The sequence below is a fragment of the Protopterus annectens genome, chromosome 7.part0 (assembly GCF_019279795.1).
Source record: "Protopterus annectens isolate FY-2018-M chromosome 7.part0, PAN1.0, whole genome shotgun sequence".
Lineage (NCBI taxonomy): Eukaryota > Metazoa > Chordata > Ceratodontiformes > Protopteridae > Protopterus > Protopterus annectens.
The window spans coordinates 887519732-887534896 of record NC_056739.1 but is presented as its reverse complement, the minus strand read 5'-3'; the positions used below and the strand labels follow the sequence as shown (position 1 = coordinate 887534896).

The following is a 15165-nucleotide window of genomic DNA, read 5'->3' as shown; positions in this document are numbered from 1 at the left end:
ATCTTTCCTATTATGGTCTTTACCTACAGTATTCAAACAAGAGACAGAGGCAAAACACAGCAAGATGTTTCTTACTCATCATCTTGACAAATACTCTTTTGTACTGTCTTCTCCAGAATCAGAAAGCTAGACCTTAGGATATAAACAGATCCAAATGTGAGAAAGTCTAACACAGTATTGAAAACCATTTCCGGGATGAGCTTCCACTCATGATGAACATCTATCAATAGCTTAAAATGATGCTTTGGTTGAAAAAAGACCATTAACTTCAACTTTAGGTACAGATCTATTACACAACATTTATCAGATCTCATAAGGCAATGGTGGTGCTAATACCCCTCCATTACATATCAGCGCAGGATGCACTTTGAGATGGCAAAAATACCACCTCCTCTACATAATACACCATTTCTCTGACCTCATCAGGTGGTGGTGATGCTGATACAACCCCTTAGGTGTCTCCCCAGAATACATTTTGAGGTGGGGATAATGCTCCCTATTACCGAACACCCCTAGGAACTCATCAGGTGGTAGTGTTAATACCCCCATTACATGTCACCCCAGAATGCACTTTGTTGTGATAACGATAATACTCTCCCTGTATGCATCACCCCTTGGACTTTATGTGTCAGAGGGCAGTGACATGTAATGGGATGTGCGAGCACTGGCACCTGATAAGATGGCAGTGGAATTACCTACAGTTAAGAATACAATAAGATAAGCAGGTACACAGAATCTGAAGAAGACAGATAAATCTTTACTGAAGGAAGGGGGAAAGGGGAACCTCAGTGTTCTAAGCTTCTCCCTGCTACATCAAAGCAGATGGCAAGTTGAAAACAGGAGCAGGACTCCAAGGATAAAGAAAGATATTAAAGGCAGAACAAACATGGAAACTGCCAGTAACCATGGAGGACAATTATTTTTGAGTTACCTTTCATAGAATATAAATTAGATGAAGGGGATAAACCTACATCTATATTTATAGAAGAGACTGTAGCCACCACTTAACCATAGAAAAATTATGAAAATAATCCTGACTTGGCTGACAGAGAGATAAGCCATTTCAACTTCAAGCAGGCCTTGTGGGAAGACACTGCATTACACAGTAGCAGAAATAATACAAAGACTACACAGGGAAAAAAAGGAACAGAACAATGTCATTTCATACCCATACCTTGGGCTAACAAACTAACACCGCTACAGGGTAGGGAGCGACAAAGAACAGAAAATGAGTCAGTTATTACGTAGAAGGTCTTTTACAACACCTTTGATAAAGTTAGTGCGTAACCACAATTTGGGTGTTTTTTCAGGAATGGATATTGAAAAGCTAGGGTTTGTGCAGCATGCTCAAAATGTCAGACAGACAGCACCTAATCCAGCATTTAAGAACCCTTTGATATCCTCACTACAGTAGAAGCCCCATTTGAAAGAAGAGCAATAGACATTTTAAGTCCACTTGTAAACTAATGGCTGTCAGCATATCCTGGATAATCATCAGTTATGCAACAAAATTTCCCAAGGCAGTACACTAATGAACTGTTAATGCAAAGTCTACTACAAAATCATTTGTACTAATCTTTTCTACAGTAGGAATTCCCCAAGAAATACTTACTAACCAAAGCATCCCATTCATGTCATGAACTCTCCCAATTTTATTTAACGTGAAACAGCTAAGGACATCTATATATCACTCTCCAACAGTTGGGCTGTTTAAGCATTTTAATACTTTAATGTCTACATAATGAGGAGCTACAAAAGAGAATGGGAGAAACTGAGACCAACTGTGTCAACAGCTTTGGTTTGCTATAAGGGAAACACCACAAGCTTCAATCAGATTCACAGCACTTTAAATGCTATATAGCAGACATCCCCAAGGAATGCAAGATGTAGCAAAAGAAACATCAACAAAACCTGCCATTCATTCAGACATTATAAAAACGACCAAAAGTAACCTCAGTGTCAGTTATAACTAAAGAAAAAAGTCAAGAACATACATTGTAAGCAGCAGGAATCACTTGCAGTGAGCCAACTCTTCAGTACAAGCTGTTTTTATTCTTCCACATAAAAACCACAAAGATTGAGCACTTTCATCCCCTAGAACTGGGGACTTCATCAGAATCTGCTTATTAAACTGATACATACATTCTTTGTCATCAGATGTTAATATAGAAACTCTAATAAACTGGCTTTTAACTACACCCCTCTTTTGATGTAGTGGGTGACTACTTTTAAAAGGTAGGATAAAGGTTTTGAACCTTCCACAAATCCCTTTTCCAACTTCAACATCTAAAAAATGTATTTTGTAACCATTGACATTCTGTGTAAACTTCAAAAATGTAGAAGTTAATTCCAACTCCTCAACAAACTTGCAAAGTTGGTCCATATTACCAGACTACAACACAAATATATCCTCAAGGTAAAGGAAGTAATATTTCAAATGAATCCAACTGAAAAACAAGCTCAATTTCCCACCTAACACAGCACTAGCAAAGGTGGGGGCACATGCGGCCCCAGTAGCAACACCTTGCAATTGTATGAAATACTTGCCATCAAAGAAAACAAAGTTGTTCAGTATCAGTTCCATAAAAATCAGAAATTAACATCATTGTCTGATAATAGTTTAAACTTTCTCACTACTTCACCAAACCCTAATCAATAAAATTCCACGAGTCACAAAGTACCTGAGAAAAGTACTGAGCCACCAGCAGCCACAATAAGTTGCAAAGGTGGGTTGGATATATTCGAATGAATCTTAAGAATTCCAAAGATTTTTGGGAGAACAGGGAAATGAACTTTCAAAAAAATTAAATAATTCAAAAGAAATGCTGTCAAACAACAAAAGTTCAACAAGAAAAATATTAATAGCTCTGTAAGCAGTGTTAATTTCATTCACAGATACAGCTTGCTAAACTGTTTCATCAGTCAGCAGCAATGTCATCCTACTTACTCCTTAAAATGGAGAACACTGACATCTGTGCAGTGACAGAGACCTGGTTCAAAGCTCCAGAGAGCACCCCTGCATTACCAGGCTACAATTCATACCACACCTTTCGGCCACCTAACCCAGAACGAAGCACTGAAGGCGGAGGCGTGTCCATATTCATTAAGAATATCCACACCTCCAGACTAGTTGCACAGCATAATGCATCTGAGATGATCTAAGTGCAACTGACTCTGGGCAAGACCACAATCCAAACTGTAGCTTGCTACAGACCCCCCACCATGCCCCAGGATTCCCACTCCTCATTTCTTGATACACTGGAAAGTATTAGGGTACAACCCAACACCCTAATAATGGGCGATTTCAACTACCCCAACATTAACTGGGAAAACTACTCATGTACCAACTCTTTTGCTCAACGTTTTCTAGAATTCATAAATTCCAACGCCTTGGATCAACTTATTCACACCCCCACCAGGGGCAGCAATATCCTAAACCTGGTCATTACCAACATGGGAAACCGGTGTTCCACACCAGAGGTCAATTCCTCGTTGGTCAGATCCGACCACAAGCTAATCAGCCTAGACATCCACATCCCAACCCCACCCCCAATTAGAGAAACCATCATAAAAATCTTCTCCAAAGCCAACTTCACACCTCTTAAGACAGAAGTGGCAAACTTCACGACACCCATGCAGATGGACAATAGAGGTATGACTACTGAATCCTACACAAATGCACTTTATAAGCACTTACACGAGTGCATGGATCATGCTATCCCTAACAGAACCAAGATGTTATCCTCCAAAAAAAGGAAGCCAATCTGGTGGTCCTCTGCCATAAACAAACTCTACAACAGAAGAAAGAAACTGTTGCAAAAAAGAGTAAAATCCCATGACTGGAACAACTCCCTGGTCAACCTCAGTAATAAGCTGAGATCCCTCATAAAATCCTCCAAAGCTAGTTACGAAAACAAAATTGCCACTGACTCTAAAGACAACCACAAAGCATTCTATAGCTATGTCAAGAATCTCAATGGGAACACTCAGATCTGCTCTTAGTTACAGCACAATGGCGCTAAACATACAGAACCAACTGATATTGCCAACATCCTAGTAGATAGGTTCAGTGCTAACTTTACCCCCCTCTCACCCCCTAGAGGGCCTATCTCTATACCAGAAGAATGCAAAGTTCCTATAATCACGGGTGTACAGGTAAAAAAAAAAACACTCACAAAAGCCAAGAACACAGCATCCAAGGGACCTGACAACATCCCAGGCTGCGTTCTACATGAACTACAGAATGAACTGGCACCCTACCTAAGTACGATGTTCAATCATAGCCTCAACCTCAGGCTTTGTACCCACTGAATGGCGCACCGCAACGGTTATCCCACTCCACAAAGGGGGAGCCATGACGGACCCCGGGAACTATCGCCCCATTAGCCTGATGAGCCTGGTCTGCAAAGCCATGGAACGTATCATCGTGGAACTCATAAACAAAGACATTGGTAATCTCCAAACTCTGACCCTACCCAGTTTGGATTTGTAAAAGGCAGATCATGTCTCCTAAACCTGACTGACTGACTTTGAAGCAGTCACCAAAGCCATAGATGAGGGTAAAATGGTTCACACAGCTTATCTAGATCTTGCCAAGGCTTTCAACACCATCCCCCACTCTGGCATTATAGATAAGCTCACTAAACTAGGTATAAATCCCTATGTCACAAGATGGGTTGCCAACTGGCTCACTGACAGAACCCACACTGTGAAAGTAGTGGATTCCAAATCCGACTTCAGACCAGTGATAAGTGGAGTACCACAGGGTTCAGTCCTGGATCCTCTCCTGTTTGGTATCTACTTCTCTGAAGTGCAGGCTAACACAGAAGGTCTTTGGCTAACAAAGTTTGCAGATGACTGCAAACTAGGAGCCATAATCAAAACACCTAACGATGTGAACAAACTACAAAAGGGCCTCACTGAGACAGATACCTGGTGTCAAAGCCATGGCCTGAAGCTCAATGCCAAAAAGTGTATTGTCATCCCCTTTGGTAAAAACTCTGTACCCATGAACTACCACATAGCTGGTAGTCTACTTAATGCCGAAAATGTGATGAGACCTTGGGACACAGGTGGACATTAGTCTCTCCTTTGATAATCACATCACCACAGTAGTCAGGAAATCCTTCTACGTGGCTCATCTCATCACAAAAGGAGTCTCATCCAGAAAAAAAGAGGTCATTGTTCCCCTGTACTCATCACTCATTAGACCCATTATAGAGTACAATGCCCCTTTTGGTATGTACCTCACAAGACATCTACAACAACTGGAAAAACCACAGAAATACCTCACAAAGAGGATTACTGGCCTCAAACAGATGCCCTATGCAGACCGTCTCAAAAAAATACAGCTTTACTCCATTGCATATTGCCTACTCAGGGGCAATCTCTCCCTAACATACAAAGCTATGTCAAATCCAGAGCTGTTGGACATGCGCCACTTAAAGAAATCCCAATTCCTCCGAGCTACATACTCTAGGGACCTAAACCTTGTCACCACAATAAACAGAACATGCTGGAGGGATAGATTCCTGTCCCAGAGACTTCCCATACTCTGGAGCAGGCTACCTATCTATGTCAAATGGATCTCCTCATTAGCACTCAAAGAAAAATCTTGATGATTGGATGGGAAATGGGAAATTCACCCCAGGGATCACTTCTCTGGCTCTACTCGACAGGGGCACAGGAAAATAATTTTCTTGGGTGGCGAAAGCCAGGGTACATTTTTTGGCTAGGCTTATATAGGCCCTAGCCTAGTACCTACCTATGAACCTATGAACTAATGTAATCCATTGAATCCATGATAACCAGACCTCCACCCTTGTCTTGCTTCATGCACCTAATGTTTTCATTATAAGTGATATTATTACGTCTTTCTTCTTTGGTGAGGTTATAAAATTTATATTTTCTCTTACTATTCAATAGGACTCTGATCTCACATTCATAAGACTTTTCAAACACATTAATAGTTGGTTCTAAAGGGGGATTCAAAAGACTTTTTCACTTAAAATTACCATGTCAATCTCACCATCAAACAACACTCAGAAATTAAGTTTTCTAATAAACATTTTCAGATCAAGTATTGTGTATTCTAGGTTAGCCTGGCCCGAGTTAATACAGGTAAAACCCTTGAAAAATAAATCAAGATGCTCGGGCCCAATAGCCTAGCCCGAGTTAATACAGGTAAAACCCTTAAAAAATAAATCAAGATGCTCGGGCCCAATTTGTAAATCTGTAAAATTATAAATTTTAAAATTGAAAAAATGTTACTGAAACAGTACATTGTACAGAGCCAACCAAATGGCCTTCCACTAATCCTTCTGAAATCACCACTTCTTGGTTTTGTTGGCAAATCTGCTCTTCCTCATCCAATCCTTGCGCTTCACATTGATCTCTCGATTGCCCGATATGTCCATTCTCTCCCTGTACTTGTTTGCCAATCTCTCTGATCACCTTGGTAACGGTTGTTCTAAAGGGATATCAGTTTTGTTGTAAGAACCATTATCATAGCCATCTGTCATATCTTGTTTGTGTTCAGATGGGGTGTAAGAGTCCGAGTTATTTTATGTATTTTGGGATAAGCCATCTTAATGCGGTACTCATTGTCATCACATTGCAACATTTTATCTTTTCTACTTTTAACAGAAATCATCTGGGATTCAACCTGTGGAAAAATATTATTAAAACTGGATTTATGTTGGGAAAAGTTCAAGCCACCTGAGATGGAGCCAACCAGTTTAGAGATCTCCTCTTTAAGGTTATGCATATGCCTTTCATTTTCTTTAATAACCAATTGAGTAAGTTCAAAACCTGTTTTATCAAAAAGGTCCAAAGATCCATATGAAATGGAGAATTTTCCTCATCCCCTTGAGGAAACTTCCACTGACGCAAACCCTTTGGTACATGTCAACATTTAATGCTCTCACTTAAAAATATTATCTACCTGTAGAGATTTGAACTTGAACAACACTTTATCCAGCTGTTTAATCTGTTGATCCATGGTTAGAAAATTACCATCGGACAATCTAATGTAGTTTCATCAGAGTAGCTGAATTTTTCAAGCCATCTATTAACATTAACCATTTCACAGAAATCACACTGAGAAAATGATTGCTGGTCATCTTCCAAAAAAAGATTACCGTCAAGATGTAACTGTAAATCCGGATGGGGCTTACTTCGTTGGTCAGCTCCATGAGTAGTAGAACTGCATTCAATAGCCACATTCTTTAAAAGAACTTGTCTTAACTACTGTATTAATAATGTTAAATGGCCAACCAAAGCAGGTAAAATTGAAATGAGGCTGTTGTAATCAGTGTCCATATACTGATAAAGATCTTGGGGGTAAATGATTGCTGATTTTACAAAGATGGATGGTTAAGGGGAGATTCAACTGCTTTTCTGTCAACAGTGAGTTAAAATACACTAACATGATGGAATAAGATTTAGATAAGCTGAGGGATCACTGTGTTTGGAGAATAAGGCACAGTTACCCCAGTGAATTTAAATTCTATTTAACAGTAAGCATGCAAGCCAAAGAACTTACTTGTCACAGAGTGAAGTGAACTTTGATGGCATGTTGTTATAGCGACTCTTCACATCTACTGAAATCTTTTAATTTCCATCACTTTTCATTATCTTACACTAACGTTTATCATGCCAGACAAACAGCTGTGCCCCCCAGCACAATATCAAGGTGATGGGGTCCATGGTTCACTGCACACAATGGTGGCTTTGATGAACATATTTTAACACAACAGTATATAAAAATGACTAGTGAATTGCTCATGAAAGTTCCCTATGAAGCATCTTTCTGAATCATTGAACCTTGCTCAATATAAACACTGGAGTTCTGTGACTGGAGTCATTGAATTCCAGCTCTTAGTTTCTTAATCTGGTCTATTCAGGTAAGTTTCAACATTATCTAATGAACATACTTTTGTAACAAGGCAAACACAGAAAAGAGTACCTTCCAACTTCAAGTCTGAGTTCTACAAAAAACAATACTTGGCCCTCTCCTTTTCACAATATTTATGAACCAACTGCACAAATACACAGCTGACTCTAATTTACATACACAAAAAAAAAAAACTACAGGAATTTATATTAGACAAGCAAAAATCTCAACATGACCTCTTAGTATGGGTACAACAAAATAAAGTTCTACATAAAAAGAAAACCAAATGTCTCTTACGTGGTAAACTTGAACACAATAACTCATGCTACAAGCTTAACAGGTTATACTAAAACAGTTTCTTGGTGGAAATACTTTGTTGTTACTGTCAGTGGAAACATTACCTTTGAATAGCATGCTTAATACAAATTATTTAACACTATTTTTCCATTATATATACTAAGCAATACCATTATTGTGTAAATACCTAGAAAGAGTTTCTACAGATCGTTTACCATGTAACATTTCCAATGTATGCATTTTTTTGGTTCTTCCCCTTCAGCCTACAACTAAAAATGGGCTGGGCCAGGTGATGGCCCAGTTAACAATAAATTAAATAAATACATTTAATGAATGGCAGCTTGAAAAATAACTAAAGTGATTCTTCTCAATTCTTGCTTTTTTTTTCTTTCAGCTCCTGCGACTTCACTTGTTTTTTTTCAAACTCCAAACTCTAAATAACTTTTGCCATTCTTCTAGGTTTTCTCATGATTCTGCTGTTGTTGTAAGAACAAATATTAAATACAATCATGAATTGTGTGACTGTCCCTACTCAGTGCCAGTAATCAAGGAGTCTCAATCTTCATTACGAGCAAAAATGGATTCACACAGTATTTCTGCGCCAAGCACAATTCCCTTTAAGAGCACACAGGAAGCACACTCCAGATCCGGGGGTGGGGGTGGACTCCCTGTCTCTCTCTCTCTCTAGGCCCCAAACAAGACTCCACACTGAGCACTTTGGAGTTCTGTGTCCCTGTTCCAAGTAGCTGACACACATTTTGTATTTGATTTACACACACACACACACACACACACACACACACACACACACACACACACACACACACACACACACACACCTAGGACAGGCTGGTACAGATTTACCAGCTGTGCCCTCTCTGCCCAGACTATAAGGTAATTATGCTGCCACAAGTCAACTACTCTAAGGCTCTTAAAAGGGTACCCAATTATACTGAGTAGAATTAATACTAATACAAATGGTAGAGTCTGACCAATGCAGCAAGCCTTTTGGAGTGGCCGCAGTGTCACTAAAATAAGTATAAGTACTCTTAAGATGTTAAAAGTATTCTCTAAAAGACCAGCCACAACGAAAGGTATAGAAATATTTAATAATAAATAAAATAGAAACAATGAGAATACCGAATATCTAGTTACAACAAACACCGTTTTAATCACAGGAGATATAAAAAAAATAACACAGTTGGACAGATTCACACTGATGCAGAAAAACAATATTTAACTAATCTCACTATATTTTCCTGACTGACTGAATAATTACTGTTCCCTGGTTATTTACTAAAGTAAGGCAAGGTGAAGTGTGCTCAGTTACTTACTACAGCAAGGCAAGATGAGGTGTGAGGTTGTATGAGATATCTGTGACAGATCTTTACTGTCCTGTTCCGGAAGACAAACTGCTGCTGCGAGAGTCCAGTCATATCTCTCACTAACATCTAAAGAATCATTTCAGTGCTGTTCAATTGACTCTAGTACAACACACACCCAAAGCTTTGTTAAGATCTGTTGCAGGATCTGAACAATTTCAAAAAACTTCCACCCTTTAAGGGTAAAAATTATTTTACCCCTAAGGACAAATACAGTAAGATTCCTAATCCTGGATTTCCTAGACATTTTTGTCTCTGGCTGCAGTTAAGATAAAATCTTTATGACCTAAACCAACCCATTTAATTTTCAACCTATTTTTCAAAATTAGCTGGAATTCTCTGTTACAACATATACATTTAATCAGTTATAATAATACTATCTGACATACACATATAGATCTTTTCTGTCCAGTAAGACCCACTGTTGATGCATTTTTAACACAAGCATCTGTACAAATCAGTGCGATAGGCAAACAACATAAAATTCTTTACAAAACTTCAGCTAGCTAAGCTGGCATATGTTACATGTGCACTGCACTAATCTCCCTGGCACAGACGACACTACCTCATATCACAAATGGTCGATCAAGTCTTCTCAATTGCAGCATCTTATTTGTGTAACTACCACTCCCTATCTTATAGTAAAGGTAGCACAAATGTCATTTATACTTAATTCAATCTACTGCAGAATCTGTCTAACTATACAATCTAAAATTAGGCAAAGTAAAAATATTAAATGTTTCCCTCAGCTTTGCTTTGCAACTATTCTAAGGACGAAGGAATCCATCTGCTGGAGTATAAAACATACATAAAATACTTTCATGATGCAAAACAACAGAGTTTAACCTTCAAAAAAGTAGCAATAAATATGTATAATACTGTTCAGTACTTACTTTGCCTTATAGGGTGATTCTGGAATCTGATTTTTGTTATCCAAAGAGTTTTCATATTCCTTAGCTCTGAAAAAAAAGGAAATTGAAATAGATAGATTATACAGTGTTTTTTTACATTTAAACATGCTTCCTTAGAAACATTACATTAAACATTTTACGCTAAGTCAAATTTTCTGTAACCATTTTTAATTCTGAGACTTAGTGGAAGCTCTAGTATAGTGAGACTGAATGACAGAAAATGCATGTTTTATAGATACGAAGTCTGAGATTGGGGTTTCTCAGAGAATTTACTTTTCTGAGGCATGGCATTCTCAGAGCTGGTATGTATAAGTTCTGGGGGTGTTGGAGCTTTCTCCTCACCCAAAACAGAGAGGGTGTTGCGGGGGGGGGGGGAGGGTGTTGCGGTTGGTGGGGTGGGGGGGGTGCTTGCTCTTTTGCAAAAAAAAAATAACTAAAAAAGAGAGAGAGGAAATTAAAGTAAGAGTGAGACGTCCAACACTGGCAGTTGTCCTATAGTTCTATATCATCTTTTCCAGAATTCTGGGGCTTGCACTTAATTAATCTCAGAATTATAAAAGGAAGCCCAAACTCTCTCACTTTTTGGTAATAACTGCATTAATTTTACACATTTAGGAATGACATGGGTTCATTAATAGAAAAGAAAACAAACGATTATAAATATTTTTTCTGAGGCATTATACATATGTTTTCTTTTAAAAATTATGATGGACTCCAACATTACAAAAATTGTTCAAGTCCCACCTTCCTCGAAAAGCCACTCATCTTCTTGATTATTATTCTGCATGCATCATTCCCAAAAAACTCCATTGATTTCTTTTGTAAAGATCTCACCTCCAATTATTTTACCTCATTTACAACTTTCAATACTGCAGCGGTGGCTGGTTTTGATTTTTATTTCCATTTTCTAACAAGGACTTACTATACCTAGACAATTCAGTTTCGATATCTCAGCACTGAAGAAATTCTTCATTTAAAATAATTTGCTCTCCAAACATTTCTGACAAAATATACTATTGGGCATTTTTAAATTCGCCAACTTGTTACTTTCCCTAAAAACTTATTCCCAATTACCCTTTCCCTCTTCCATCTAACCTCCAGCATTTTCTAGCTCTCTCTCTGAGGAACAATTCTCTAAAGTCTGCTTTGGGTTCAAACATCCTAGACCTCTGGTGTTTAATTGGGAGCCATACAAATATCCTCTAACTGTACATTGTCTTTCCATTCTCACTTCCAAGCCTTTTCCACCCTCTTCTAACTGCTTGATATAATTTTTATGCATTACTGTTAAATGGACTAACCTAACTAATTATCCTTTATTAAATAATATCTTCTATTCTAGACTCACTGCGGTGGTGGTGTTGCGGTAGCAGTGTCGCCACACAGTAAGATGTTGTCCTGGTCGATTCTCAGCTAGAGTGTTTTCTGTGTGGAGACATGCATGAATGGGCGTACCTTCATTGAAGGTTGTGTCTCAGGGCCGGCAACTCAGCACATAAAAATTTACTGCCAATCATTAGTGGACCGGAGTTCCGCTGTGGCGACCCCTAACCAGGAAAAGCCAAAAGACACAACAACAACAACAACTTCTGTTCTAGAGTCAGCTAAACTCCACCAGACCTGGTCTTTCACTTAATATTTCCCTATACTACGTTATCAATTCCTAAAAGAGAAGGCAGCCTACAACTCTCAGTCCAAACTTCTACTGCATCTCATACCTCTCTATTAACTTTCCCTCTCCTAGATATTTGCTCCCAATACCTTCACCCCTTTCCTATGTTTTTCCCAATAAAATCTAGCCCCCTCTTACCTATTTTCTACTCCCATAACTGCAGTCATCCATATTGCTATAATCTCCTTTCTCCATTCACCGGATGGCTTTGCTGTTAAAATACTTTCTGCTATGTTATTTGCTTCATATTTAGAGCCACTGGCAAATAAAATAAGGTACTCACAAATTCAAGGATATAACCACTATGGTAATCAAGAAAAGTTAGTTTTATTTGCATCTGATATTATTTTGTACTTGATAAATCCAGAAATGACATTTTGGTGTTGCTTAATATTTTGAGACAGTTTGAAGTCTTTTTGGAATACAACGTTATTGAAGATGAAATGAAGACTATAGTATTAAACTGTACCCATACAATGGTTCAACAACATCATATTTATGGGGACATGATAAGATGAAGTATTTAGGTGTGTGGACTAAAAAGGATTCTGTTATGGCTATTAAAAATATGTGGAAAGAGATTAAACAAAAGATAATACACAAATTGAGAAACTGGAAGCTGTCAATTATGGATATAGATAGTAAGATACACAAGGTGAAAATGTTACTGGTCTATTTAGTTTTATATACAGGTCAGAAGCTGTAGGCAATAATTTAAGCAAAGATTTGAAAGAATATATTTTTTAGGGAAAGAGGGCAAAATGTATTCCTTCCAGTAGCACAACGTGGCTTAGGATATGATTTGAATGCATACTGTAGAGCTACTCAATTAAGGTTCATATCCATAAAGCATGCAAAGTTATAAGTCAAACTGGAAAGGGATTATGATGAAACAGTGTGTGCGGGGGGGGGGGGGGGGTTAAGAAAAAAGGAGAGAGTATGTTTTTTTTTGTTTTTTTTTTTTTTTATGCAGATCCTCATGGAGAATTAACAACCACACATAATATCATATTGCTAAAGTTACATTAAGTATTCTAAGAACTAAGCCAACCCCTGGAAAGGAAATTTTGCCAAAAGGGATGACTCCAAGTAGGAGTATAGAAACTATGCAAGAGATGGGCTGGTATTTACTGGAGAAAATTGGCAAAATAACCTAAGTATAACCTGCAAATAACTAGACAAGGAAAAGTAACAGCACTAAGCAGAAGTTTGGTTTGCAGGTTAGAGACTACCCTCCCTTTCAGGGAATGACATCAGAGTAGTTGCACTTGGATAATCTCGGATGCATTATGCTAAACAACTAGCCTGGAGGTGTGGACATCCTTAATATGGGCACGCCTCCGCCTTTAGTGTTTCGGTCCAGGTTAGGTGTCCAAAAGGTGTGGTATGAATTATAGCCTGGTAATGCAGGGGTGCTCTCTGGAGCCTTGAACCAAGTCTCTGTCACTGCACAGATGTCAATGTTCTCCAGTTTAAGGAGTGCCTCGAGTGAGTGCATTTTGAGGTTTAGACTTCTAGCACTGAGTAGCATTACCCTCAGATTTTGCTTGCTTATACCTGTTACGGTGGTGAATTTGTCATTTTAACCTTGCCTAAAAAAGGCACTATAGGGGTGGCAAGGGCCTTAGCCAGTATCCGGAATCGCAAGGGCGACAGGTGCAGGCCATCTCTTGCAAAGCACCATAGTCTGTCGATCATGTCATCCCAGGCAGACAGATACTGGATCTCCTTAAAATGACACCAGAAGCTTAGCCAATTGTTGAAGTCGATCATTTTGTCCTTTTACTGTGGTATCATTCTGGGTGATGGCAGGATGCTACTCAGGGCTAGGATCATACCGGCCTGGGCTACAAGATCGGAGAGCTCTTCCATGTCTCTTTTTATGTAGTCCAGGGAGGTAATGTCTCATGTCATTCACACCAACAAGGACAATGAAAGAGTCGTATTTGTACTTGTTGTGGAGTGACCTGAGCTCGTGCATTTTGTGGCGGATCCTGGCACCCGACAGGCAGCTGACAGTAACTTTATCCTTGTTTAGCCTGGTGAGTGGAACATCAGTGTGCCTGACTATAGTCTCACCTATAACTAGAGTGTTGGGTACGTTGTTATGCCTTATTGGCTGTGGTTGAGTGGCGCACTGAGTTTGTGGGCTATGTGTCATTTGGTTTGTGTTGGACGGGTGCAGGTTGCTTGCATTTCTGCTTTGAAGGTCTCTGTTGCTTGGGCAGATTTGTATTGACAGCCCCCATGAATGTAAGCATGTGTTTTGTGTTTCTGTGTGTGTGTTTTGGTGGTGTAGGTTTTGAGGGACTATATGATGAGTGTGGTGTGGCGCAAGTGTTTACCTTCTCTTCTTGATTGTCTAGTCCAGTCTTGGGTGAAGAGAGCTTTGCTTCCAGTTTGGCTATATAAGTGCATCTCTCACATGTTGTAGTGTTGGGTGGTAAGAGGAGAGGGTTGTCTGTGTACATGAGGCAACTGCTGCATTGTCCCAGGATGCCCAGATTCATCAGGTAGACAGGAGAAAACACCAGGAGCTGTCCTTTAGACATGCCGGGAAAGGTGCTTATTTATTAAGTACTAAAAACTGTCTTCCTCTAGACAAGTGAGGAAAGTTGAATGCTGTAGTAATTTGTAGCTTACTTAGTGCTTGCAACGAGTTCTGAAAAAGTGCTGAGCTCAAAGAAGCAGATTTGAGTGCTAAAACTAAAAAAACTGGCTAGTTTGAAGGGAAAATTTGAAGAGCAGACTGTACGGTGCCATGAATAGTTTAACCCTAGCCATGATGCATAAAGTGTATATTTTTAATATAACAGTAGCAAATGAGCAAACTGATTTAAACCAATTAACCAATAGAATGCTAAAAACTGAGCCCCGTTCCAGCAGTCTTCGATCAGACAAGTGCTAACTGCACACATTTGCCACTGGGTGCAGCGGAACCTTCTCCAAAAAAAAGATGGCCTGGATTAGTGCTCAAGTTAAACAAACAAAGCTAGATTCAGCGAAGCC

The 15165-nt window shown here is 39.1% G+C and overlaps 1 protein-coding gene across 1 annotated transcript in view; it reads right to left on the bottom strand.

Annotated features, from left to right (window-relative positions):
• SCAPER (S-phase cyclin A associated protein in the ER) overlaps positions 1 to 15165 on the bottom strand; it is a gene marked incomplete in the record, with an annotated part of 4815867 nt that overhangs the window by 2002855 nt on the left and 2797847 nt on the right. The window contains 1 exon segment of the mRNA XM_044077465.1: positions 10467 to 10532. Within this exon segment, the coding sequence (XP_043933400.1) occupies positions 10467 to 10532 (66 nt within the window).